This window comes from Pollachius pollachius, assembly GCF_949987615.1.
Source record: "Pollachius pollachius genome assembly, chromosome: 3".
Classification (NCBI taxonomy): domain Eukaryota; kingdom Metazoa; phylum Chordata; class Actinopteri; order Gadiformes; family Gadidae; genus Pollachius; species Pollachius pollachius.
Genome location: NC_136936.1, coordinates 37,394,621 through 37,421,957, shown reverse-complemented (window position 1 = coordinate 37,421,957; position 27,337 = coordinate 37,394,621). Strand labels below are relative to the sequence as shown.

The 27,337-nt window shown below is 46.2% G+C and overlaps 2 protein-coding genes across 10 annotated transcripts in view; both read right to left on the bottom strand.

Moving 5' to 3' along the window:
• The window catches only part of lmo7a (LIM domain 7a), a 53,222-nt gene extending 49,931 nt beyond the window's left edge, over window positions 1–3,291 (bottom strand). For all 5 annotated transcript variants that reach the window (XM_079732373.1, XM_079732374.1, XM_079732377.1 and 2 more), the window contains exons 1-2: window positions 3,208–3,291; window positions 2,859–3,014 (exon numbers count right to left, since the gene is read on the bottom strand). In XM_079732373.1, coding sequence (XP_079588499.1) covers window positions 2,859–2,927 — 69 coding nt within the window. In that variant the 5' untranslated portion in view covers window positions 2,928–3,014; window positions 3,208–3,291. The remainder of the gene's footprint in view (window positions 1–2,858; window positions 3,015–3,207) is intronic.
• Window positions 3,292–4,680: 1,389 nt separating this feature from the next.
• The window catches only part of pikfyve (phosphoinositide kinase, FYVE finger containing), a 28,133-nt gene continuing 5,476 nt past the window's right edge, over window positions 4,681–27,337 (bottom strand). The window contains exons 7-43 of one of the 5 annotated variants that reach the window (XM_079732626.1): window positions 25,886–25,912; window positions 25,188–25,356; window positions 24,523–24,680; window positions 24,100–24,211; window positions 22,264–22,411; window positions 21,573–21,734; window positions 21,016–21,078; window positions 20,636–20,765; window positions 20,047–20,227; window positions 19,774–19,848; window positions 19,169–19,276; window positions 18,395–18,535; window positions 18,056–18,182; window positions 16,561–17,654; window positions 15,701–16,132; window positions 14,766–14,852; window positions 14,560–14,660; window positions 14,389–14,460; window positions 14,068–14,239; window positions 13,150–13,328; window positions 12,693–12,806; window positions 12,360–12,468; window positions 11,746–11,900; window positions 11,121–11,217; window positions 10,782–10,839; window positions 10,565–10,693; window positions 10,114–10,234; window positions 9,634–9,729; window positions 9,444–9,524; window positions 9,020–9,129; window positions 8,772–8,831; window positions 8,362–8,538; window positions 7,675–7,778; window positions 7,446–7,574; window positions 6,439–6,700; window positions 5,933–6,007; window positions 4,681–5,735 (exon numbers count right to left, since the gene is read on the bottom strand). In XM_079732626.1, the coding sequence (XP_079588752.1) occupies window positions 5,620–5,735; window positions 5,933–6,007; window positions 6,439–6,700; window positions 7,446–7,574; window positions 7,675–7,778; window positions 8,362–8,538; window positions 8,772–8,831; window positions 9,020–9,129; window positions 9,444–9,524; window positions 9,634–9,729; window positions 10,114–10,234; window positions 10,565–10,693; window positions 10,782–10,839; window positions 11,121–11,217; window positions 11,746–11,900; window positions 12,360–12,468; window positions 12,693–12,806; window positions 13,150–13,328; window positions 14,068–14,239; window positions 14,389–14,460; window positions 14,560–14,660; window positions 14,766–14,852; window positions 15,701–16,132; window positions 16,561–17,654; window positions 18,056–18,182; window positions 18,395–18,535; window positions 19,169–19,276; window positions 19,774–19,848; window positions 20,047–20,227; window positions 20,636–20,765; window positions 21,016–21,078; window positions 21,573–21,734; window positions 22,264–22,411; window positions 24,100–24,211; window positions 24,523–24,680; window positions 25,188–25,356; window positions 25,886–25,912 (5,731 nt within the window). In that variant the 3' untranslated portion in view covers window positions 4,681–5,619. Of the gene's footprint in view, window positions 5,736–5,932; window positions 6,008–6,438; window positions 6,701–7,445; window positions 7,575–7,674; window positions 7,779–8,361; window positions 8,539–8,771; window positions 8,851–9,019; window positions 9,130–9,443; window positions 9,525–9,633; window positions 9,730–10,113; window positions 10,235–10,564; window positions 10,694–10,781; window positions 10,840–11,120; window positions 11,218–11,745; window positions 11,901–12,359; window positions 12,469–12,692; window positions 12,807–13,149; window positions 13,329–14,067; window positions 14,240–14,388; window positions 14,461–14,559; window positions 14,661–14,765; window positions 14,853–15,700; window positions 16,133–16,560; window positions 17,655–18,055; window positions 18,183–18,394; window positions 18,536–19,168; window positions 19,277–19,773; window positions 19,849–20,046; window positions 20,228–20,635; window positions 20,766–21,015; window positions 21,079–21,572; window positions 21,735–22,263; window positions 22,412–24,099; window positions 24,212–24,522; window positions 24,681–25,187; window positions 25,357–25,561; window positions 25,652–25,885; window positions 25,913–27,337 lie in introns of those variants that run through there. The other 4 variants (XM_079732625.1, XM_079732627.1, XM_079732628.1 and 1 more) reach the window with 4 other exon arrangements.

Sequence of the window (27,337 nt, the reverse complement as noted above, 5' to 3'; positions counted from 1 at the left end):
GGTCGAGGCGAGGGCCAATCAGAGAAAGTCCCTCGCGGGTGAGAGGTCGAGGATGAATGGCGCATTACCAACAAATGAAACAATAAAAACTAACAAATATGTTGAAGAATTTGTGAAAAACTAAAAGGTTGTTTGTGATTTACTCGAACACCAAAGAAAACCCGCATGAGAATGTGTTCACAACTATTCGAGAAAGAAGCATACACAAACAGATTAAACAGATTAGATAGGATATTAGATTTAATATTGTTGTTTTTATTATTCTATTCCACAATAAACATATAAATTAAGAATATTATTACCTCTTTTATTCTCTAATCCAAGGTTTATAGCGTCATATAAGGTTGATTGCCCGTGTCAGCTTTTCACAAAAGGGAAAGCTGGACAATGTGACACAGTAAAGTTACAGCTCAGGCCCTCATTGTTTCAGGACTTTGAAACGTATCCTAGCGTGCTGACCAGCCGCCATAACGCTCAAACAGCAATGAAACAAGGGTTGTTTCAGCAGGAATTATCACCCCCACCAATATATCTGTTTAGTGTGCGCCAATTAAACTTCAATCACAGGTGCATGAAGATCACTTCACAAACTGCCTACAGAGTAGACCACCAATCTGCACATCTTTCCCTCTGATTTCAAAATGAAGTCGCGCTCACGACAACTTGTAAGTGTTTGTCATAATGACCTCTAGCAAAGCCCTATAGCTTTCCCCATTCAATCGACAAGGAGCCTCATTAGTGGACCCTGGGCCCTGTGGCATTATGTGCTGCTGACCTGACAACCGACTGACCAGCAGGCCAACCGACTGACCAGCCAGCCAACCGACCAACCACCAGCCAGCCAGCACTGAGTGGAAGGGGGGGGGGGGGTGTTCTGGCCAGCCGGACTATGGTTCACAGTCATGGAGTTTAACGAAGGAATGTGTCCATGTGACAAACTCCAGACTGTTTAGTGTCGTTTATTTTTTTGAACACCTTAAGCTACACACACACACACACACCTCAGGGTGAAGTGTGTGCAGGCCTGGCAGCCGGTTAATCATTCAGGGATCCAATGGCAGACCCAATGGACATCATGACACGCTGCCTTTGAAGAGAGAGTGCTGCTACCGCCGCCTCAGAAGCCAGTATTGTATTAGAAGTGTTGAAATAAGCGACCTTCTGTACTTCGACATCAGTAACCCTGCGCATACACACTTGTCTAGACGTTTAATGAGGGGCTTTCTGTGAAGTAAACGCCCAGACAGAAAAAAAGATGTCGTATTCATGCCAATAACCGGTAATCTAATTTCCATTCCCAATACATTGTAGAGCCATTATCGTAGTTTATATGACGACAATCAAATGCAACAACATGTTGATGACAGGGTTTTCAAAAGAGGGCTCTGTAGCTAACTATCTATTATACCAGTTAATCTAATCTTTTCATTTTAGGTTTACCATCAACAAGAGGGGAAGCATTGGGACAACAGATAGAGATCAACAATTAGCCATTACTGATACATGTAATCACTTTGATGCCCTCTTATTGCCAAAGCTTACCGATAGGTGTTCAAGGTCATTTTATTTTATTTTATTGTAAATTATATTGTAATCTTTAATATCCTGTACAGATGCTTTATGCATTTTGTTATTATTATAACAAGAAAATGTCAAATTGAATAATTGTATGAATAAATACTTTATAAATACTCAATACTTGATCAAAACTGATGTTAAATGTCTTCTTGAGGTAGGCTATACTATTACCTCCACTTTACGTGCAGAATTGGAGTACCCCTGGCTATTTTACTCCTTTACCAAACCCTGACTCCTGCTGTGTGTACCCCCCGATTCCCCCATCCTTCTGACGTAGACGAAACCCCAACCAAGTTCGCGAGCCAAGCCACCACAATGGAACAGTGTGTGAGACGCTGATGTCACATCCAAAGCATTCAGATTCACCCCTCACAAAATAAGAACAATATTTGTTCAGTTAGAGCCGACACAACAGCTAGCCTCACCAATGCCCCAATACATTGAGAGAGAGATAGAAAGAGAGAGAGAGAGAGAGAGAGAGAGAGAGAGAGAGAGAGAGAGAGAGAGAGAGAGAGAGAGACTGCTAAGGAGGTTTAATGGAAAGTAACATAATTAGTAATTTTTTGGAAAATTAAAACATGCCCCATGACCCATCTGATCTGTTTTGGAACATGAACGTTGACAGATGATCCTAAATGTAATAAATGAGATAAGCCTTTTTCAATATTTAATAACTAATCTCCTTTATCATTACAACTGAATGCTTGCACTTTGACAATGACCTGAAATTATTGACATTGGAAGAAAACAGGTCCAGGCAAAACGGCCACTGATAAAATAACAGTAAGGAGGACAAGGGTCAGATAACTTTAAGGGAGTTAAAGCAGATATACCAAAACCGGGGATGACCGAAGAGTACAATAACATTGGAATATATTTATTCAATGAATAAAAAGTAGAAAAATAATAAAAAATCTAATATAAATATTAAAAGCTCAATCATGTATAGAGAAAATTCAATTTTGTTATATGTCTAATTGTAACGGAGATAATTGACACTGAAGATAAACGATTAAACCAGAAAGTAGTGGTGCATGAGCGGTAGCCTACTACCACCGCGTAAAAATGACAATTTACACACACACACGCACACACACACACACACACACACACACACACACACACACACACACACACACACACACACACACACACACACACACACACACACGTTTCAAATAGCCGCATACACTGCTTGATCGCCGATCAGGTGTTAAAAACAAACCTTTTATGAAGTGTGTGTGTGTTGGGGTTTTGATACAAGGGTCAGCAGGTCTTACCTCAACCCATCTCTGCGCCTCCAAATAAGCCTCCTCACAACTGACCGCAGACTGCTCGCGCCACTCCATCACAGAAACCTCTTGGGGCCAACAGACATCAAACGGTGGCGTTGAGGGTGCCAATCCAATCGATCAACCGATCCTCAACCGTACGGGCTACACCGACCAGAGCAGAGGAAGACAGTATGAGACCACGAATCAGGCTGATACCAAATCCGAACATTGACATTTGGACAACATAGTTGAAATTGTTACTTATTAATGTAAATTTAGTCTGCAACAGGGCCAAGGAGCCAATCGGTCGAGACAACACCGGTACAGTACAACACACTGCAGTCTGGTGGCCTACCTGCGTGATGGTCGCTCCGACGCACCTTTACTCTGAAACCCGTTAAGGTATACTCCACCTTTCTGCTCTCAAATGTTTTCTTTAGAGGCTCACAGTTTAACGTAGGTAGAGAAAAACAAATAAAGACATACGACGAGTAAAGACTATACACGAGGAGGTGGTGAGGTAAGCTTTCCCGGGAGTAACGCATAGAACTTTAATTCTCTCTCTTCTGAAAACTTTATTGAGGGAGGGCTTTCTTGACACGCCATCTGGTGGACACATCATGTGTTACTGTTACAGGCTATTATTTAAAATAAGCAGCCCTCAATGGGCGTCATGATGAGGGAGTAATCAGTTGTATTTTCAAGCAATTGTAATATCTGTATGCTGTTGGCTTTTATTTTACTGTTACTGTTTTTTTTTTCAAATCTTAATGAAATTAGGAACATATATTGCCTTCTTGTCACACATTACATATACGTCTATTACAGCTATGTATGTTTGTAATAAATAGGCATAATATATTTATTTACATGAATTATATATTAAACATAATATTTTTAATAATATTTGCAAATATAGGGGCAAATATTATGCAAATTGGAAATCTATATAATAAAAATATCTATATTTTTGGAATAATCTTGTTCCAGCTGAAGTCAGAGGTAATCGCTATGTCTAGCAAATCTACCTTACCTCATTGTAAACCCTTTTTTCTGTTTGACATGGAAAAGAGCAGTAGGCCAGAGCTCTGACATCTGTAGCTGGCAATAAGTTAAGAAGTGAAAAGCAGGAATGCCGTAGTCTGTTGTGGTTGCCTTCTTGGTATTCTACACAGGATAGTCAAAAGCCCTGCTTCGCTCCAAACCAGACATTCCTGCTGCTGGCTCCCCACTCCCCTCCCGGTCCCCCCAGGTTAAGGAAAACCTACATAAATCCCTGTTCTTAGGTACGATAACGTCCCACTGTCATAGCTATCTGTTTCTCATTTCTAGTGTTGACCTGTCTGTTCAGGTCAACACTCTCCGTCAGACTCAGGAGAGGAGCCGGAGAGGAGCCACAGAGGTCATGTGAGCCGTACCAGAGGCTTTCAGACCTCTCCGGCTCCAGACAGAAGCTTTGCTTGGGGTCCCACAGGCTGACGAGGAGCCCCTGAGCACCCACCATGGCCTCAGCATAGAGGGGATTAGACCCCCTCCGTTAAGCCCCGCAACGGCAGCCTTGCGAGCGGGCACGTCAGGCGGGAGATGCCGGAGGGACGGAGGCTCGGCTCCACATTCAAGCCTCTACTTATGAAGAGCCTGAAAATAAATTACCTACATGAAAAGCAACAGATTCAAGATTATATTTCATAAACATTTCAAAATAATGCAATATTCCTCTAAATGTTGTCAACGTCGACTACCAGGTGACAGTTGGACCCTGAGCAAATTGTTGTATAGACTGATGTCCAAGCAGAGGTAAAAATGTATTTTTTTTTATTCATAGAAGTAGAACAGACCATCTGGAATCACAAATACATTGTTCGGGAACTTAAGATTTCAGTCCGATAGTAACTACAGCGCCACCTAGTGGCAAGATACTATTCCTGTCTGGACAGGGAGAATCATATTCTTGGATGTAAACATTATGGCTGATCCAAACCACTGACTAGCCATTAAAACAAGGTCTAAAAGTACTCATAAGTGCTTATGAAGAAGAACAACCAAACCCAGTCTACATGGAGGCTTGAACCACCAGTTAGAATTTCAACATAACGCAGATTTCTATAAACCAGTCTATCATTTGCCTTTATTCAGATGGATTGTAAATAGGGGTCTTTGTAAGTTACCATACTTGTTGTTTAATTAAAGCAATAAGGACATATAAGACATACATCGACATGAGATGAAATTAAAAAAAATAAGATCTGTGGCATTACAGCGTTAATAACATTTTAATAGTTAATGCATAATCTCTGTACATTTACAAACTTTAAATTACACTAGTCCGCTCACCAAACTACAGCCATGACAAGATTGTAGGATTTGTTTTGTCATTGTTGCTTGTTTCCAGTGCTGTCTTGCTGTGGGCTCTCTGGAAACAGTTGGACCCATGGCACTAATAAAACACGACCCACGACCCGAAAACACGACGGTTCCAGAGGGCGGTCCTAGTAACAACCAGCCCCTGAAGTTTAAAATGTAAGACAGCATGATTCAGCGGAACCGCCATGCCGAGATTACTCTCTTGTTGGCGTACACTGGCCACTCTCAAGTGTCCATCAACGTAAAAACATGAATAAACATCATAACGTCCAGTGTGCGTCTGGTTCCCCTGATTGGAGGCACTGACATCGTCGGACCAGGGAATGGATATCTTTGTATATGTGTGTGTGTGTATATGGGGAGGGGTCGTAAAGCTGCTTGCATAGAAGGTGTCCCCCGACCCTTAGCAGTTGATGCCCAGGCCGCTCCAGTGGTCGGGCACCATGAGGAAGTACTTGTCCATGGCCTCGCAGAACCGGGCACGGTACAGCTCTGGAGACACCACTGTGGGCATCTTACCTGGTGATGTGCACGCACGCACACGCACACACACACACACACACACACAATCTTAGTTACATGTTTAGCAACAGGGACACCGTGAGCTCTTGTCTGATGACAGAAAATATAAGTTGTAAACCAAACCTGCACAAATACAATTTATACATTTTCTTCCCCTTTTCAAAGTATAAATGAGGTGAGAATCAAAAGCTTACCTTGTCCACCAAGGATCCCTGTGGATTTAACCACCATCTCCAGCTTCTTGTCCCATGTAAACGTCCTGATGTAATCTGTAAATAAAAACATTAAAACATAGAAACCAAATTCTTTAAGCCGGTCAACACAGCTTGAGCTTTCAGGGTCAGGGTTTTAAATGTATCCCAATGGAGTTAAGCATCGAAGCCCAACCTAGCGTTGACGCTGACCCTGGGCAGTGGCCGACCGCTTAGTATCTCCACCTTGACACTGTGCTAAAAGCTCGAAATCAACTTTGACCCTTTGGACGCTCCAGATCCAATCAGATCCCAGCTATGTTTGTCTAAAACCAAGATGATCTAAATACAAGCAGCTATCTTCCCTTCGAAACGTAAATTCACGCTTGATGAGTTAAAAGCATTGAACTCCCAACTGTCGACTGGCATATACATCCTGTTTCCCCAACCTAGAGTCCCTTCGCTTCAGTGTGCGTGCTACCTGGTGTTGCCCTCCCCCCCCCCCTCACCTATGATCCCCACCACCAGCTGGTCCGTGGTGTCGTCGCGGCCCACCAGCAGCGAGTAGTCGATGATGAGGTGGCTGGACAGGAAGTAGGCGTCGCTGTGGATGGCGGCACGCAGGATGGCCTTACAGTGCGCGCGGATGTACAGCGGGTTGTCGTGCACCAGCTTCAGCAGGTTCTCGTCCAGCAGTACCACCTCACAGCTCTCCTTGCCCGAGTCCGTCTTCACATTGCGGTTCCTCAGGGAGCCCTTCAGGTCGAACACCTTGGGGCGGCATTCGAGGGTTAATACGGTTTGTGCTTTACACTGGGTCAGCTGTATCAAAACACCTTGGGGCTGCATAGTCAGGGGTTAATACTGTGTGGAGGTTGGTAGTTTAGACTTGGTCAGCTGTATTAAAACACCTTGGGCAGCCAAGCTAAGGGTTAATACAGTTTGAAGTTTGGTGTTTAGACTTAGTCAGCTGTTTTAAAAAACCTTGGGCAGCAAAGTTAAGGGTTGATACGGTTTGGAGGTTTGTAGTTCATATTTAGTCAGCTGTATGAAACACATTGGGGATGCAGAATCAAGGGTTTATATCCTGTGGGCAGCAAAGGTAAAGGTTTAACTTATATGGTTTATATTTAGTCATTTATTCAGTAGCTTTAAATCACCTTTGGACCAGAAAGTTAAGGGTTTATATTTATATGGTTTAGATTAGGTCATTTCTTCAGAAGCTTTTAATCACCTTGGGATCGGAAAGTTAAGGGTTTATGGATGTTGAACTATTTATTTCACAATCATGTGTGTGCGTAGCGATAAACATATTCAAATCCTTGATCCAGGAGAAGTACCTCAGTGATAGAGATCATTCAGCACCAGGTACGCATCAAGCATCTTGATCGCAGGTAGGGGCCGGGACTACCGTGAAAGGAACCCCAGGGACAAATCCTAATACCCCCAGATGCTCATACTATCTTGCAAGCAGGATATGAAAATCGGCTATTGGCATGAAGCCGCTGGGGCTAACCTGCGCCATCTTGCGTCCGTAGAAGAGGTTCTCCATCACCAGTAGGTCCAGCTTCTTCTCCGTGTTGTTCTGGGAGTTCTTGTAGCCGATCCGGTAAACGCCCAGAATCTTGGCGAGTGCCGTTGGACGCTGCAGAAAGAAAGACCGGTGATTCAAAGACCTTTGGCCTTGAGGACAGAAAAACTGAAAAGTATCATGTGTATAGGTTTGTATTGTTTTAACAGCAAACCTTTTGTTGCACAGCTCCGGTGATGTAGGTGAAGTAGTGAGGAGCGAAGTCCAGGAAGGACTGGACTTCCAGTCTGGGCATCTGCTTCAGGATGAAGCGATCGTCTTGACGGAACATAAAAACAACTCCGTTGATACAATAGAGGTTTCTTAAATCCACACTTACTTTACCACCCAGTGTGAGGCTCTTTTGTTATACCATCCAGATGATGGGATGGATCAGCCTTCCAGTTTAAACAATTCCCTGGGTGGACTGGTAAGCTGATCTATACATCAACTTTCGGGGAGGAAACTCCCAGGAGGGATGCATGTCACCACAAGGGTTCGTAACAGTACTAGATGTACACAATCTCCGTCCAAACAAGGATTCCTCAGGTTGTTAATTCATCAGCTTTGTAGGGTTGTGTGAATTAAACACCCTACCTCCTCGCTCACTTATCTACCTATAGGTAAGACTTGGAAAGGGCTTCTTATGACCAATCAACATCACAACTGGTGATAAAATAGGGCCGTTTCAAAACCTTTTGCTCAATCATTTTAAATAATATATTCAATAATTGGGTTGTATCTCCATTGTTGAATGCTCATTGTATGTCGCTTTGTAAAAAAACCCCAGCTGAATAACTGCAATGGAAGGCAAATACCATAAAGGGGATCAAAGGTGTAAATAAGGTGGAAACTCATTCACCCTCCGTGGCGTAGAAGACGGCGCCGGACTTCCCGCCGCGTGCCTGCCAGTTGACGCAGTGGGACAGGGAGCGGACAAAGTCATCCTCCGAGCTCTCCATGATCTCCTCCCTCATCTTGTGGAACTCCTCTGCATAGTAGATCCGGCAGTAGAACTTGGCGTTGGCGTCGGAGAACTCTGCACAGGGCCGGAAAGAGAGGAGTCGGGGGTTAAGGGAGTCATGAGGCGAAGGACTCGGCGGCGACAACACAGCGGTGACGTCGCGGCGGTGACGTCATAGCTGCGTCGTCGCCGCTGCGATGGCACCGCAGCTATGACGTCACAGCGATGACAGGATGAAATCAGAACCGCTGGCGGTGTCCAGGGCATAGAAGGCTCAGGGTCTCGAGGGGTTGGAGTTCAACACTCACGCAGTTCAATGTGTGGGTTCCCGCTCTGCTTCCTCTCCTTGTCCAGCAGGTCTCCCTCCTCTGTGGGACACAAACAGTTCTGAGTGTCGGGAGGAAAGGAGGATGATGATCATTATAAGGTAGGAGCGGCATGTTGGTCTAGGGGTCACTGACTGCCCACTGAAAGTATGGGGTGCCATCCCCATGTGCATTACAGTGTTTCCATCCATCGGTGGAACGGGTAAAGGTTGAACAGAAGAGTAACGCACTGCTGAGGGGCTCAGAGTCCAGGCTGCTGCGGCCCAGCTGGGAGAGGTTGGACTCGCTGGGTTTGGCCGGGCTGCTCCTGGACCGACCCTCTGCTCCGCCTCCTCCACCACTGAGGGAAACCGAGAGTCAGGGAGCCGAGCCAGCTCTGAGCTCAGCTGGTGCCATGTGTTTAACAGAACTCCTCAGCAAACATAATGCGTACCAAAGATTTAGTAAGATTTATGCACAAAGTACCCAGAGCACGAATGTAGCAGCCTGTATTTTGTCTATTTTGGACGCCAAAAAATAGCAAATTTTGCGTCCTGACACAGCCGTGTGCTTTGGGTTTTGGAACGCATTTGTTTTGTTCTACTGAGACTCAATAAGTAACAACTAACTTAACCTTGAGGACCGGAGAGAACAGAGAGGGGAGGTTAGTGTCACCTGATGGACTGGGAGGCATCGTCCAATCCTGTCTTGGCAATCTTTGAGATGTCGTCCAGGGCGGTCTTGTACTCTTTACAGCTGCATGGCGGGGACAAAACAAGTCAAATAAGACGAAATGAGAAAATGAGAACTTTATCATGGAGGGTGATTGGAAGGGTGAATAATATAACAAGATAGGAAAGGTCACCTGAGGGCGAAGGCAATGATGGAGCTGGGCTCTTTCTCACACACGGCGATGGGCACTCGCTCATGCTCGTACATCAGATAGTGCTTGTCCGGTTCGCTGATTACAAAAAGAAAAGACAAATGCATTGACCACGTTAAGAGGATTCAAATGATTGTTACTAATTAAATGTGTACAGCTTTGTACCTAAACATAACCTGAATATCACGATCGACGTAACACCTGAGCGTTACTATCGATACCTACTTAATAGGAAAATTATAACCCTCTTCTAACCTTAACTGTAAATAACCTAGAATCACAGTTCTAGCACAAGTCTTCACTATAGCATTCTGTATGGGGCAGGATTTCCTAGAATAAGGGAGAAAAAAACGAAAAACCTAAACCACCTTTGCACTTTGAACAAGATAGGAAAGAACAGTATTTCCATTAGAATACAATTAGTGCAACTAGCTCACTGTATACTAAGAAAAAAAGACTTACAAAGGAAAAGGAATTGAGTTGTAGCTGTTGCCAGGCAGAAAGGTTGCCAGGATGGCTTTCATGGTGGACTTCTCTTTCACCTGGCTGTCGTTGGATCCGAGCAGGTGTCCGTCAAACACATCTGACAAGGACACAGTGTTTAGAAAAAGCCCTGGCCTTAATTACATTACATAGAATAAAAACAAATCCAAAATCCGAATACCAGCTGTAATTATGAGAATAAAGTCGAAAGAACATTTCAAAACAGATCGTCAAAATATCAACTTTAATGTCAAAATGTCCACTTTATTCCCAAAATGTTCTTTGAAGTTAATTTAAACTTTAATTTTGAGAGAGAAAATTCTCAAATTAGACTGATGCATATATCTCTGTCTATTTGTGTGACCTTAACACTCTTCTGTGTGTAATGGGTGTTTGTGCACATTGTTATTCCCTGTGTATCGGTCACTACCTTCGGAAATGCTGACAGAGTCCTGCTCTGGGAAGGAGGGCCCGGAGTAGAGCGTGTCGATGCTCAGATCCCCTGGCGACTGCAGAATGGAGGAGGAGCTGGAGGGCAGTGTGCTGAGGTGGCGGTCCTCTGCCAATCAAAACAAGGGGTCACATGACGCACGGCAGGCGCCTGACTCGTGTGCCACGCGGCAGAACGGTGGATGATTGACACTCACCTTTGTCTCCGTTTGACACCACGGGCGAGATGTTACGGGTGGATGGCTCCAGGACAGCCTAACAATCAAAATACAAAGATTAAATAGTGAGATATGGATACATATATTTTGCATTTTAAATGACTTCATGCCACAGAATGCAGTCTCCTCTGAACAAGTGGTTTGCAATCGTTACATCTTTTTTCAAGCTTCCTCTTTTGTGTACCAATGTGTTATGTGTAATTTTTTACTTTTTCTAACTTTCAGGCTTTATTGTTCTTAACTTTCTAAACACTTGTTTAGTGCTCTTTAAATAAAGATTGATTGTTGATGTAGCGGTTGGGGGTGAGGGTCACAGACCTTGCTGTCTTCAGCGTTGGTCTGGCGGTGGCGTCCTGGGCTGGGGGGGACAGACAGACGCTTCCTCCCTTTCTCCTGCTGGAACAGATCCTGGAGCCTTCAGAGGGAGGGGGGGGGGGGGGGGGCACAAAGACAGACACACACAGGTAAGCCTACAGGTAACAAACAATTCTCCTAACACCCACACGAGTCACAATGAAGTTCAATTGTGGAGCAACCTAACACTCAGATCGAACCAGACTGGACCCCTGGACTCAGATGTACCCAAAATCAGGTTTTTTTTTATTTTTATTTCTGGTTGACTTCCTTCTAGATTAATTTTAGTGATCGGTGTCTTAGTTACTCATTAACCTTGGCTACCACGGTAAAAAAGCTTCTTGTTTCTCTGCAGTGGATACAACCACCTTCATTATTCATAGCCAACAATTGTTCAATATCATACCAAGGCAGGGTTTGAATCTTTGTGGCCGTGGTTTTATGTCGATTATTTACACAGGCATTGAGGCGTAGCACCGCTATTGCAAGGGAGACCCGAGTTGCAGCATCCCACATTTACAAACAACACAAAACAATGCAATGCATACAACACAGGGCCACAGTGGGGCTGGCCGCGGAGGCGCTGTACCTGCTGTTCCAGGACTGCAACGTCTCACACAGGCTCTGCTTCCTGATGACCACCGACTCCAGCACAGCCTGGAGCTGCTGGGGGGAGTCGGGACAGCACGACTGCAGGCGGGCTTGGAGCTTCTCGATCCAGCTCCTCAGCTCAGCCTCCTCCATCTGAGACAAGCGGGCGCACACACAGACACACACACACACACACACAGGTCACTACTGCACTACTGCCTGTCACTACGATCATTTAAGCTTTGTTTTCTTCAGGTTGTCACCCCATCTGTTAACTGGTGTTATCTAGTTCCCCTTTGTTAACCTTTTGCCTGGAGTGAACCGGTTCACCCCAGGTCATTTATCTATACGAGACAGAACTCCTGCATGTCAACCTCTCCCTCACATGATGTATTGACAAATAAATTGCGGGTAGGGGGGTGAAACTGTCTTAAAAGGCTGTGTGAAACTGTATTCTGGGCTCACTCTGCTAGAGAGGAGACTGTTGTATGCATACATTCAATAAGTCTCATTTGTCCTAGACGCTTATCTCAAGAAAAATGCAAATAGATAAGGAACTCGCTCACGCACACGCATGCACGCACACACACACACATGTGTAACGATTCCTACGTCTTTCTGTGCAAACAGGTCCTCCATCTTCTCCTCGCGTGTCTTGCTGAAGGTGTCTGTCTTCAGCGAGGTGAGCCGGTCGTCTATGGCCAAGTACACCTGGCTGACTCTGTAGTGAGGAACATTTTAATGGCCTGGGTTAATATCTGCAGGATCAATCATGGTTTGAAATAATTTCCTTCATCTGCGGGATAAAAAAGTGTAATTTGCTAATCAGTATAAGTAAACACTAGTAGGGTGTTGACACTGTGGCGACACTTTGGGAACAGCGCATCACCGCGATCGTAAACCAGGCTTGAGGAGGCCAGCGGCAGCTGGGTGAAGGGACCTTACTTCAGGAAGAAGTCCTTGAGGTCCTGCTGCATGAGGTTTTTAGAGGGTCCCTGGTTCCGGATGAGGATCTTGGGAGGAGGGAGGCAGATCTCCAGCAGCCTCACTGGGATGTAGCTGCATGGAGAGCCAGACCGAGGGAGAGAGAGACAGGATCTTATGGAGCACTTGAAGCAGTTAGTTCATTTAACTGTGTGTACTGTTTTCGGTACTTAATGATTCTTGCACCTTTAGGGTTGTACTTTAATGGTTGAATGCACTTATTGTAAAATGCTTAGGACAAGAGCATCAGCTCAGTAAATCTAATGTCATCGACCCCATAAGCTATTCTTGGGCAAGATGCCATATCCTCCTAACTGCTGTTTAATGACATTCATCTACTTTTCTCTGTAGGGTCGCTTTGTGCAACCACATCGTGAATGACGCTATGAGTGGCAGGGTGAGCGTCTCCGGCGGGTACCTGAAGGAGGCCACCATCTGGTTGTAAGAGAAGTACTGGTGGTAGTCCTTGTGGATGGAGTGGCCGCAGGGCTCGGCGTTGGCCCTGCGGGTGTACTGGTGGCCATAGAAGCGCAGCTCCAGGTACTTGGCGAAGGACATGGACCACGATTCGTTGGACAGAGGCACCACCGGTGTCACCTGGGAGACAGAGAGGAGGCGTTTAGAAGAGGGTTTCTTCTCTTTTTAGAAATTGCTAGACTGATTAAATGGGCAACGGCAAAAGGAAAAGTGAAGGGAAAAACTGGGAAATGCTTTTCTTTGGATAAAAAAATGTCTAAATCGAATGACCCGCTTGATTTTTAATTGTTAAAATAAAAGCATGTCACGGTGATCTCTACCATTTTGAAAAGCACCATCTCGATCTGATCATCCGCGGTCTAATACATATGAATTAGGGCTGCTCAATTATGGGAAAAATCATAATCACGATTATTTTGGTCAATATTGAAATCACGATTATTCAAACGATTATTTTTGAGTTTGAAAACATGTTGTATTTATTCAGCATGTCTCTCTCAAAACAAACGTTGTAACTGAGAACTTTGAAATTTCGCCTTAAAAAAATACACAAAATCGTCAAAAAGGAAATGTTACAATCTAAAATAATATACAGATGTATCCAGCTGTTCTGCCTTTTCTATAAATAATATATATAAATATAAATAAAAAATAAATAAAAAATAATAAAAAAACTAGAATATGTTAATTTTGTGATCGTTTGACGCTAAAATTGAAATCACGATCAAAATCCAATTAATCGCCCAGACCTAATATGAATATCAATATGTCATAGGGTCTAATCCTCTACATCTCAGAGTGTTCTAGTGTTCAGCAGAGCTTTCCCCGGGTGGTTGCCATTTGAGTGCGTTTGCTGCACCTGTTTGCAGATGCGGCACCAGGAGTAGGTGAGGATGGTGTGCTGGTAGCCGGGCACGGGGGAGTCCAGCTCCTTCAGTACGATCTGCACACAGCCGCTGCCGTGCACGAAGCGGCGCACATGGTGCACCATGGGGGTCTCGCAGAACATGCTAGGGCACTGGTAGGATGGCCTGGAGGTCACACACACACACACACACACACACACACACACGTTAGCGTTTCTGGTCTCATTTCTGTCTTAATGCTGTTTTGCTTATGATTACGATACAACTATATTACAATATTGTAAATAAGACAGTGTTTGCTTTTCTTAACCAACCTGAAGCAGTATCTCTCCAGGAACACACCAAGAGACAGGTCGTTCTTTCCATAGAACTCCATAGTGACGATCCTGTGGATGCAATGACGGAGAACAATGTTGGTGAAGCTAAACAAAATAACAAGGCTGAACTGTGAGCTGACGTTACTTATGGAAACGACCGGGATTTACCATGGACTGACGCAGGGGTTGGGGGCGTTGTTGGACTGGGCAGAGGAGCTGCTGAAGAGCACGCACAGACGCTGGTGGTTCACAGGGTTGAAACAGTCCAGCTGTAGGCGACAAACACACACACACACACAACAAACCATCGGAGTCAAAAGGCCTGTCCGAACAAGTCCCCAGCTATTGATGAGAGCACACACCATGCCACTCACAGTGTCCCTGACAGACCTCAGGTCAGGGCTTAGGGGGGGGGCTCCGTCAGACACCAGCAGCTCCAGCTGGTCTGAGACCAGCGCTGGCTGAATGAGATTACGGACACATGGTCAGATGGGTTTTATCTAGGCGTGTGGTGTGGTGGTTTAAGGGCTGCTACTCAAAGCTATGCAGCTTAAACCACAACCAGTGGAAACCTCTTTGCATGCATGCAGAGCAAAAGAAGAGAGGCAATGAGTTTGTTGGGAATGGCCTGTTGCACTCACTAACCCTTCAAAGAGCATTGCCGTCTGTGTGTGTGCACACACACACACGCACGCACAAACACACACCCGCAGGCGAATGCATGGACGCCCTCACAGATGCATCACAGAAGACCTCACATACGCACACACAGATGCACACACAGAAGCACTCATACACGCACACAGACAAACTCACAACAGCACTCACAGACACACACATAGAAGCACTGACACACGCAGACACACACAGAAGCACTCACACACGCACTCCTAGACACACACACAGAAGCACTCACACACGCACACAGACAAACTCACAAACGCACTCACAGACGCACTCCCAGACACACACACAGAAGCACTCAAACACGCACACAGACAAACTCACAAACGCACTCACAGACGCACTCACAGACACACACATAGAAGCACTGACACACAGGTACACAGAAGCACTGACACACAGGTACAGACACACACAGAAGCACTGACACACAGTTACAGACACACACAGAAGCACTCACACACTCACTCCCAGACATACACACACAGAAGCACAAACAGACACAGACACACACAGAGACAAACTCACGCACGCACAAGCACTCAAAATCTGCACCAAGGTACAACCAAAAACAACCAACGGCAGGGAGACAAATCTAGCGGCCCCACGCCACCCCCTCGCTCACCTTGGAGGCCCAGCTCATGTCGCTCGCCCCGCCCGGCCTCTCTTCCTCGCTCTCCGCCTTGGACGGCGCCCGGAACGCCGCCTCCCTCTGCTCCCGGCTGCCCTGGCAGGCGGCGGCGGCGGCAGCCGGGCCGGCCGATCCGAAGGGGTCGGAGCCGTCCCGCTGGCGGATGCGTCCGCCCTGTGCCCTGTAGTCGGCCAGCATGCGGGCCAGGCCGCTGCTGGCGTTCACCTGCTCCACCATGCGGGCGCTGGTGAGACGGTGGCTGGGCAGGACGTCCAGCGGCCGCTGGGGGGGCGGCGCGTGGCCGTTCAGGTAGTGGCCCGTGGCGTGGGAGGAGGAGCCTGAGGGGGCGGGGTCTTTGAGGAGCTGGCGCTTCCGGCGCCCGTCCAGCTCCTTGAGGTCCTTGTTGAGCAAAGGGGAGAGGTAGACCTGCAGGATGGGAGAGGGGTGGAGGGGGTCGGTAGGTGTAAATGCTTATAATCACAATGTTACGTTTTTTTAATTAAACCTTATGTTTCGTTGACTAACTATCCTTTTCTTTCAATCAAGTCAACAGAAGTTAAAAACTGTTGTTTTTAGCAATAAAATCATATTGCTAGTATAGCATTTTGTCAACCCTTCTACAGTGAAGTCATTCTCTAGCAATGGATCAAAGTGGCTCAAACCCAAAACGACCGTGAGGCCGTGAGAGAAGTCAGACTCGGGCACCACTGAATGAGGTCCTAGTGACATAGATAGTCACATTACCACTGCGAGGACAGGGCTTCTCCCGCCCCTGATCAAATAAAGCTAAGCACTAAGGTCTACTGTGCACATGCACATCAATTGAAAGAGGGGAACCCAAAGGGCAGCCGCACCTGTTCAGGGAAGTAGTCCCGGCTGGGGCACTGCAGGCCCGCGGCCGTGAGGAGGAAGGGCTCCCTGAAGCCGATGAAGGGCGAGATGCACAGGATGATGTCCTTCAGCTCCTGCCTGAACGCCGTCGAGAGGGACTTGAGGCGGTCGTCGCAGGACGCCACCTGCTCCGCCACAAACATCCCCGTGTCGTCCTGCAGGGGGTCCCGGAACAGCCTTGTCGGCGGGGGGGTCTCCGAGGCGTCCGAGGCGCACAGCGTCTCCCCGGTCCCCGTGCTGCTGTCCCCCGCCGTGTCGTCCTCAGACGCCCTGGTGAGCGTCTCCGTCTCGGGCTCCTCCTCCACCAACAGGAAGGGAGCGGGCGGAGGAACCTTGGTGGAAAAGGTGCTGGAGGAGGTGCTGGAGGAGGTGCTGGAGGAGGTGCTGGAGGAGGAGACGGTCACGGCGGGTGCCGCCTCGGCCGTCTCCGCGGAAGAGCGTGGCGAGGAGGAGGAGACTGGTTTTGGCAACTCCTCCTCCCCTTTCTCCTTAGCTTTCTCCTCCTCCTCCGCCTCCTCCTCCGCCTTCTCCTTAGCCTTCTCCTCCTCCTCCTCCCCCTTCTCCTTAGCCTTCTCCTCCTCCTCCGCCTCCTCCTCCCCGAGTTTGGCCATCGGCCCCGGTGCTGCTGATGCGGGGGCTTCTTCCCCTGGTTCTCCCTTGCTGTCGGCCTCTCCTCCTCCTCCTCCTCCTCCTCCTCCATCCACGTGCACTGCGTCCTCCGTAGTTCCGTTGACGCCCTCAGCCTCCCCACTCCCCACCTCCACCACGGTCACCGCCAGCTCCTCCTCGCCCCTCTTGGGGGCCTCCGCCTCGTCCTCCCCAGCGGTGGAGCCCTCCAGCAGGCAGGGGAAGGAGGTGCTGGGCGCCAGGCTGGGCGGCATGGCGAACTCGTCCATGAGGAAGGAGATCTCCAGCTGGGAGTGGTAGGCCACGCACACCATCAGCATGAGGATCTCCTTCACGCGGGCCAGCTCGTACTCCGCCGCACCGCGCAGCTTGATGGTGCAGCCCAGGTTGGCCGGGCAGCCCTCGAAGAACATCAGCGTCTTGGACTCGCCTGGAGGGGGGGAGGTGGGGGTCATAGAGGTGATTTGGACTGCATTTACCAAAATTCACAATCGATTGGGATCAATGGGATTTGGCGGAGACGGACGATATAGCTGGGACTTTGTTTTTTGGCGGTCTAGTCTCAACACAAAGCTTTCTGAGCCTAATAATCAGTAATCAGGATATGATACGAGAAGGGTTCTTAAGGCTAAATAAATTCTAATAAAATAACCAGAGTGCCTTCAGCCTTCAAAATCACAAGAAAACACAATGGATAGCCTGCATCACCTGAAAATGTATTGATGACACACCCCTACTCAACAGTAAGTATACCCACTAAGAGGCATCAACAGCAGTGGAAGGACTCCAATACTGGGATAATATGCCAGTGAACACGACTCTGCGACTCACTGTTGGACAAGGTGAATGGCTGCATGTAGAACTTGTGGCAGGTGCCCAGGCGAGGTTTGGTGAGGAGCTGGTCCATCGACATCACCAGGTCCCCCTGTGTCATTCGGCTCACTCGGTCAAGCACTTGCTGCAGACGCACACACACACACACACACACACACACACACACACACACACACACACACACACACATAAAGCAACAACACCAGTCAATAGATGCAGCTTATGAGAAAATTGTATATGGGATAGTATAAATAGTACATGGGAAAACCTGCATAGTGCAGGTTTAAGACCAGTGGCTTCACTGAAGGAGCATTAAATGGCAGCAGTAGCACTGACCGGCTTGACGTTGATGACCAGCGTGATGCCGTGCTCCAGCAGCATGTCCTGGGCGATGCGCGACACCGTCTTCTCCACCAGCACCAGGTTGGGCCGCACGTCCACGATGCGCTGCACGTAGTTCTTCAGGAACTCTCGCTCCTGTGGGGAGCGCACCGCTGTCACTCAACGGGTGGAGCTCTCTTTGGTTGTTGGAATATTTTTTCGGCCTAAAAAAGCTGGTATGTAGACTAGTCTCTCCTTTAATCTATTCATCCAGCCATTCAACCATACCTCCATCTATTGATCCATCCATTCATCCATACCTCCATCTATTGATCCATCCATTCATCCATACCTCCATCTATTGATCCATCCATTCATCCATACCTCCATCCATTCATCCATACCTCCATCTATTGATCCGTCCATTCATCCATACCTCCATCTATTGATCCATCCATTCATCCATACCTCCATCTATTGATTCATCCATTCATCCATACCTCCATCTCTTAAGCTCTCCAAGACTGCTAATTGGTGATTAAATCACTTATTTGTTGACTTTGATAACTTTGAGGGTGAATGGAAGTCCAAGTCAAAGTCAAAGCTTTTGTTGTCCCATGCCCAGCATAACGCAGAGTCCTTCTGAACAGGAACTCCATGGCAAGCGACAAATACAAAGAAGGCACTCGCAAGTAGAAATGTTAAGAAGTTGGGCGTGGCGAGCCATTGTCATCAAGACCTTGTGTGTGTGTGTGTGTGTGTGTGCATGTGCGCGTGCGTGTGTCTGACCTGGAGCACAATGGGGTCGATGCAGGTGAACTTGGTCTCCTCTCGGTACAGGTACTCTATGGAGCACTTGAGCAGCAGCACTTTGGGGTTCTTGATGTACGAGTTCATCTGATTTCAAACCACACGCGCGAGACGGAAGAACAAAACAGGCATCAAGGCATGAAAAAACACCAAAAAATTAGTTAAATTCAGTTGAAGGGGAACGCTTGGCTATTTTCTAAAATAATGGAGAGCTGCCTCTTATTGATGTTGTGAGAGTAGCACGGTCTGCAACATCAACTGTTTTCGGGCAGGCTGGGTGTGAAGTTGGACCATTTACGTCATTTATCAAAGTCGGACCAATGGAAAACGCGAATCCGAGAAAAATATTTTGAAAATTCAAAATATTCTGCCAATTTACTGTTAAAACGAAGTAGAGGGAAATATGAAGCCGTACTTCCTCATTTTACCAAATAGGGAACATGCCCTTATCTCATGAATAAAGACACCATCATTTTATTTGTTAATGTAAGGAATTAATGGTTGAATCATTGAATAATAACTCCAGACATTTTGGGTGAAATGGAGATCAAAGATTTGAGCAGGGAACACTCTGCTCTGTGTACCTTCTTGTGAGCAATGTTCTTTGTGCACACAAATCCATTCACCACCACAGAGTCAAACTTCTTTCCCCCGGGAATCTGCAGGAAAGGCAAAGGGACCCTTATTCACAAGAGATACTGCGGATGTAGTCCAGGCGAAACGCCTTCCTGTTAGCAATTTGAAAAATGTCTGCATGCTGCAGCCTTTGCTACATTTCCGAGACAAACGCTGCGCACACACACACACACACACACACACACACACACACACACACACACACACACACAGGGTCTGACCTTCTTGATGTGCACCAGCTGACGGATGTCCATGTCGTCGTCGCAGCTGCGGACGTCGGGCCGCACGGTCTGGACCACCGTGCGGACCACGGGCACGATGACGTCCCGCCAGGACAGGGACAGAGACTCGCTGTACAGCAGCTGCTGCAGCAGCGCCATCATGTGGCTGTGGTTGGCGGAGCTGCGAAAGAACACTTCGAATGTTACCCTCCACGAAAGACATGGATCCTGTGTAGGACTTTTTTTTATATTGAAAAAACATACACACTGTACACCAAGAAAGATCTTTTCTGACCTCCATGCTTCAAAGGGTTGAAGATATTTCATGTTTTCTTTGCATTAGCTACTCGTCACCACACAAAAGGGGAAATTCAAAAAATGCTCATTATAAATATGTTTTTTACAATTCATTCTTTATCACTTCACTACTGCCGTTACATCTATCTTTATACAAACACATCACGTATATTTTTCAAGATGTCATTATACTAGACCTACAGTACTAGACCGACACACAGACAGTACACACACCTCCCACCCCCAGCACCACCTAACACACGCCTCCCACCCCAGCACCCTGCAGACTCACAGCAGCCTCTCCATGGCCTTCTTTTCCCCATTCTCCTCTCGGAGCTGGTCCAGTGAGCTGTGGTGCCAGCCCAGGGGGGTCAGCAGCAGATCCTTGGCCTTGTCCTCCACACGACGGTTAAACAGTGACTCTGGTTACCATGACAACAGATGAGGGGGGCCAAGACGAAGGAAACATGAATAAATACCAGGGAACTGATTTGTGTGAGTGAGAGTGAGTGAGTGAGTGAGTGAGTGAGTGAGTGAGTGAGTGAGTGAGTGAGTGAGTGAGTGAGTGAGTGAGTGAGTGAGTGAGTGAGTGAGTGAGTGAGTGAGTGAGTGAGTGAGTGAGTGAGTGAGTGAGTGAGTGTGTGTGTGTGTGTGTGTGTGTTGTTTCCATACCCTTGATGAAAGCATCACTGATGGAGATGTTTTGCCCTCCGTCTTCAGACAGGAGGAGTTCAGCTGAAAAAGAACAGGTGTTGACACACATGAAGAGAGACGGCACAGCACTACAGCGATGATTCATAAACAAATTAAAAGATAATACCATTTACACTGACAACAAATTCATTCAGCTGTAGTGTGTTGTTGGTGTTCTTTTATATCATTTAGCCAGGTTGAACAAATTGAGATTCACATCCTTTTTGCAAGGGTGGGCTTGTCAAGAGCGAGGCACAGCATAATGTGAAATATAAAAGCAAGTGTGTGTGTACATATACATGCGTTAATTACATTACTCTTCGGTATCATGTACAATACAACTTTTCTATTTGACTTGTCTATTACAATTTCTTATTTTACTTCATTGACCCTTATTGAATTGTGAAATTATATCAAACCCTGTTGTTAGCATTCACTTCTCATATACTTCACTTTTATAACTTTAGACCTTTTTCTATCCTCATGCTGTTGTAAAGACTCCTCGGGGACGGACCGAGTTCTGTCCTCGTCTGTACCTTTCTCTGCGGGCGGCGGTACGTGGGGGTACTTGGACTGCCTCTTGATGTGGAAGTTGACGTTGTCCTGCTCCACGTTGAGGTTAATGGAGGCGGCCGAGTCGCTGTCCACCGCCGACTGGACGCTGCTGACCGAGGTGCGCTTGCTGGGGCTGGTCGAGTCTGCAGATACACGGGGGGGAGGAACACAGGTCAACACCGAGAGACGCACATATGAAAACACATACACGTGGAGAGACACAGGCGGGGGAACACAAACAGACATATGTGGAGAAACACTTGCGGGAACACACACACACACACACGAAAATTTAAGGACACGTTTATTTAAGGACACTTCTTTAGTTTAGCTTTTTTATTTCGAACATGTTCAAGCAGCACAACAAAATAAACTGACAAACAAACGAAACCAATGAGAATAGTCCAAACAACAATAACAATAGTCAAAACAAGTAATAATTTGAACCGAACATGTCCGAAAAGGAGTAGGGTGAAGCATATGCTTATTTAAACCTACCCCTTCTCCACTACTCAATTAACTAACTAACTTATCTTTCTCCCTAAACATACATATTTACATAATACATATTTACAACAAATGCTTTTCTTGACAGCAAAGCGTTTGATTTGATAAGGAGACCGAGGCATTGACCAAGGGGTTGGGGGGTAGGAGATAGAGGAAAGGACTTACTGGGCATTGTGCAGTCGCTCTCATCGGCCAGCTGCTCTGTGTCGCTGTCGTCAAACTTGATGTCCTTGAACCAGGACGGCTCAGAGTGGCCCTCCAGGGAGTTGACGCTGTCGCTGTCGGGGGACGGCGTCTCAGAGAACTCTGTGCTCTGTGGACGTGCGGATGGAGAGATAGGTAGAGAGAGGAAGAGAGAGGGAGCATCATCAGCACATTTTGTTACACTAGAAATCTCAATTGTTCAGGCTTCCTGAGGTAGTTCTCCGCTGGGCTCTGACTTCCCTGACGCTAAAAGAGTGAACAGATTATGGCTAGGGTGAATGTGCTCCCTATTCTCAGCGACCACAGCCACCCTAGCCATAAACTGTGCACTCTGCTACCGTCAGGGAGCAGAGTGGACATGGCATCAGCACACAAACCACAAGGCTCAAGAGAAGCTTCTTTCCATGCACCACAAGACTCTTGAACTCACCCTAAGACCCCATTTCTGTAATAAACATATGCATCGCAATCAACATTATGTACTTGTTTTGCAGAGATTACAACAAGGACCAATGTGTTTTGGGTTCAACGTTTGATTCACGGCTGAAGCTTAATGTTGGGAGTAGTGTCATGTATCATGATGTAACTCATCAATGACCTTGTTCGAACATTCTCTTTCTCTGTACCAGACGCTGTGCCTGTATCTCATTGACATATCTTATCATGATAAAGGATGATTCTGTCTCTGTTGGGATTTGTATCATATACCCTGTGCGCTGGTACATTTCCGCTCTTCTGTGTACGTGTCTATTTTACTTCACTGTTAGCCCTGAGACCCTCAGTACCCATTCAAGCTGTAGATGATAGCTGTTAAGATTTTTCACACCAGGTCCCTGATCTTCTCTTGAACAAACTGTACATAGGCTTTATGTATCTGAACAAAGTTTGAGTCTCTCGGACCGATTCAGCCTTGCGCATTGATTCCTGTTCTCGCTGCTTTGCTTACAAAGAGGATCAAGAACAAGAGAACTCAACCATAACAGACGACATATGGAACAAGTGTGCACGTCACTTTGGTGTCAGAAGCAAGATACACTTATTTAAAAATGAGAATTTATAATCACTTCTCCTTCTTTAGAATTTTCTCAGTAACTCAGCCGACAAGAATGAGGGTAGCGTAAAAAAGAGTAACTCAGTGGACTTGGGAGTGGCTCGGTAGCATAAATAAAGATCTCTTTTCTGAGTTGACTCACTGGACTGGGAAATAGGGCTTGGTGGCAATGTTTTTTATAGACGTGATTGTTGTTCCATCTACTCTGGTTTAATAAAGTGTAGGTATAGAATGCTCAATGTGCTCTGACAGACATAGAATTGTTGATAAGCTAGGTTGTTCATTGTATTGCTTTTACCTTGTAAAACGCAAAACCACTGAGGCTGAAATGCTTTGTGAAAGTCATGTATTGACGGCTTAGCAAGACCTCAAGGGTACCATGGGACAACAAGCCGTTACAAATATAAACCATGAAAATTAAACCATAATGAACAGCAAAAGAAAACGCAGACCCATGTTTTTCAACCAAACCAATATTGGGGAACCGATGTTCCAGACAAGCATAAATGATGGAACGCAGGCAGCAATTGGATCAATGTCAAACATTATCGCTCTGCGATTTATAATGTCTTGTGTCCCATTTATTCCCGAGCTTGCTGCTTTGCTTACATAGACGATCCTGACCCAGAGAACTCAGCCACACCAGACGACAGACGACGATAGATTAGCGTGCATAATATTCACATCATCCTCCCCTGGTTTAAATAAACGTCAGATCATTTGCATAACGTGTACACATTTGTTACCTGTAGAGGGCGGTAAAGAGCGTACTCATCCCTGAACAGCTGGTCATTGTGAGTGACACAGTCCAGCCACCGGCCATCTACCAGTGCCTGGCCAATGGCTATAGCTTGAGCCCTGCAGTGGATAAGCAGACAGACACAGAGAGAAAAAGGGAAAAAAGAGGGACATGGAGAGGGAAAGGAAGAAAGACAGAGAGTGAAAGGGAGCCAGAGTGAGAGACAGAGAGAGAAAGTCTAAATACAAAACTTTCTTTAATGTGTCATTATTTCAAAAGGTAAAATAAGCTGGACCTCTCATGGCCTGAGAGATCCGACAAACATCTCCAGATATACAAAACATCTCCAAAACTAGTATAAAGGCCTGACTAAGAGCAACAACCATCGTAAAATTTGAATAAAACATTTGAGTCAAAAACAACAACCAACCTTGTGGAGATGGTACCGTTGCGAAGCAGCCAGTTAACCAGCTCCTTCCCCACGATGCAGTTGGGGTAGGTCCTAAGCCAATAGCGATGGTCCTGGAACTCCATGCCTGTGTTGTGGTGGCAGATCCTCTTCCACAGGTCCTTCAGCTGGGACGAGTCCTAGAAAATGATGGCACAGTGGTACGTGGATCAGCGAGGACATTGTTGTTTTCCATTGACACAACCCTCTTTCGTGTGGTTTAACGTATTAGTTCAGGTTTGGTTCTGCAGGTCCTTTTGTGTTTTTAATGAACGTTGCTGAACGTTTGCTTCCACCAAGATTAAATGTGTGTTTCTCATAAAACCCATGATTTTGGAGTCAACCTGATGATACAAATATCGTGGAAGCAAAGAATCTGAACTCACGATTCCCCCCCCCCATTGATAATAATATAATAATAATAATAGATCAAATCTATAAAGTGCTTTTCCCAGTGCTCAAAGCCGCTTCTCAATCGCCTCATAAGCTAAATCATAAGAAACAAAAAAAAGAGCTAAACAAAACAAACGTAAACAAAGCAAAAGTTTAAAAAAAATGTTTAAAGTTTAAAACAAAGGTTTTAATGGATATAGCTCTAAATGTGGGTATGTATTATTGGGGACAACAGAGGAGGCCTTGGTGCGCACCAGCAGTATCTTCCTCTCCTCCTCGTTGTGGTCCTGCTTGGTGCCGGTCATGGGGCCGGCCTTGGCGTTGCTCAAGGTGCGGCTGGGCTGCGGGCTGACGGAGCTGTCGTACGCCGGCCCCATGGCGGAGCCCGCGCGGTCCAGGGACAGGTTGGTGACGCTGGCGGACCTGCGGTGTTACAGGGAGGGAGAGAGGGGAGAGAACGACCACAAGGCAAAACGGGTGGGGGAGTGGGGGGAGAGAGAGGGGCGTCAGGGACGTGTCTGGCGGTGAGGAATGGGAGGTCGAGCCCGACCAGAAATGAGAAGGAAAATCAAGCTGAGATAGGCGGGGATGGGAGGAAGGGGGAGATATGCCTAGAGAAGCGACTGACCTCTTCCTAGCAGGTGATTTGCCTACGTCTTCTTGTAGTGTCGTCAGCCTGGAACTGAGACCACTGCCCTGAGTCTCCTGGTGAATCAAACTAGTACACACGCCCAAACACAGATCCCCCCGTTGAACAACGCGTGCGTTTCCTTCATTTGACTCACACAACTTAGTAGTTCTTTTTATGTACACGGCATGCATCCACCCTGATAGGTTAACCCCACTGACGGAGAACAGAAGCATGCAAGAGGGTTAGATCTGGAATGCACCCCACAGAGAAAGGCTAAAGTATAGAAGAGACTCAGAAGGGAAAAAATGCAGCAGGACTCACTTCTTCCTCATCCCAATGGGAGTTTTTCTATGCCAGGAGAAAAAAGAGAGGGAAAAAAGGTTCTCTTAGAGACCCGACAACAAGGAAAAGGAGGCAAGAGGGCTCAACATGGTCAGGTGGTGACTTTGCTGTGACAGGGATGCAAGCGATTAGGTTTGCATAACGCAAATGGAGCCAGCATGTATTAAGTCGGCATGCTGAATGGTAGGAACAAATACAGTGGAATGCTTTGACCAGCAACATGTTGCTCATAAGCCTATATTGAATATTTCATTCATCTATTCAGATCCCTCATTGATTCAGTTCCTCCAGTCGTTAAAGTTATCATGTAATTAATGCCGGCATTTATCATGCATTATCATCTCTAGTTGACACACGTTAAGTCTCTTGCTTGGATCATGATTTGTAAGAGATTTGATGGATCACTGAGACTTGAATAGTCTTATGGCAGACATATTCTATACTTCCACTTGATCGGCCACTTAGTCAAGTTAGATTTTCTCGACATTGTTCATATTTTATATTCAGTCTCCTCCATTTGTAGTTATGTATCAGACAAATTGAAGAAATTTAGATAAATGAGAAAGCTCATAAATAGTCCAGAAAGGAGTACGCAATGCATCTACAGCCATGAAATATAAGATCAAACAGCAGCGATTTTTTGCTGATTTAAAGTGGAGTTTCAAAGTAGCATGTCTAGCAACACACAGAGTGAGTTGGATGTGGATTATGTGTGAAAGGAAGTAGGAAAATTGAGGACTCATGTGCAGGCAACCATGAGACCATGAGGTGACTCTCGTCAAGTCCCTTTCCTTGTATGTGCACATATATTTGGCAGAATAATATAAGTCTGACTCTGAATACCAAGAGGAAAGAAAAGGGAAGTGGGACAAGGAAGCGACACTTGCATCATGCAGGATGACTTCCCTATGATTAATTGTTTCCTTAGATATGCACACAATCAATTCAGAACTCGTTTCACGCAGATGACTATGTTAATCCAACTGGATTCCAGTTGCTGCCAAACTGCTCAATTAATCAGCCAAATACGTGAAGGGTTCTTCCGAGTTGATTCAGGTATATATATTGCTTGTCCATCAGAATGTATCATGGGATTTCTTGTTGGCAATACACAGCCATATTGTATTAAGTACTGTTAAATCCTAAATAACTCCAATGCTCCCAAAACGGCGGCTGTTATTGTGATTTTATATTGTGATGTCCGAGCCCTACAGTGGTAAGAATAAGTTTATGCACACATGCTAGTTTGACTAAAACCTAGCTATTTAACATAGGGGTTCCTATACTTATGCATCCTGTAATTTAATGAAGAACACTTATTTATTTACGATACATTCTTCATTCACAAAGAAAATTGGTGGCCTTAAGGTTGGATTTTTCCTCATCGGTTTAATTATGGCATTAAGATAAAAAAAAAAGGATTCCTCTTTT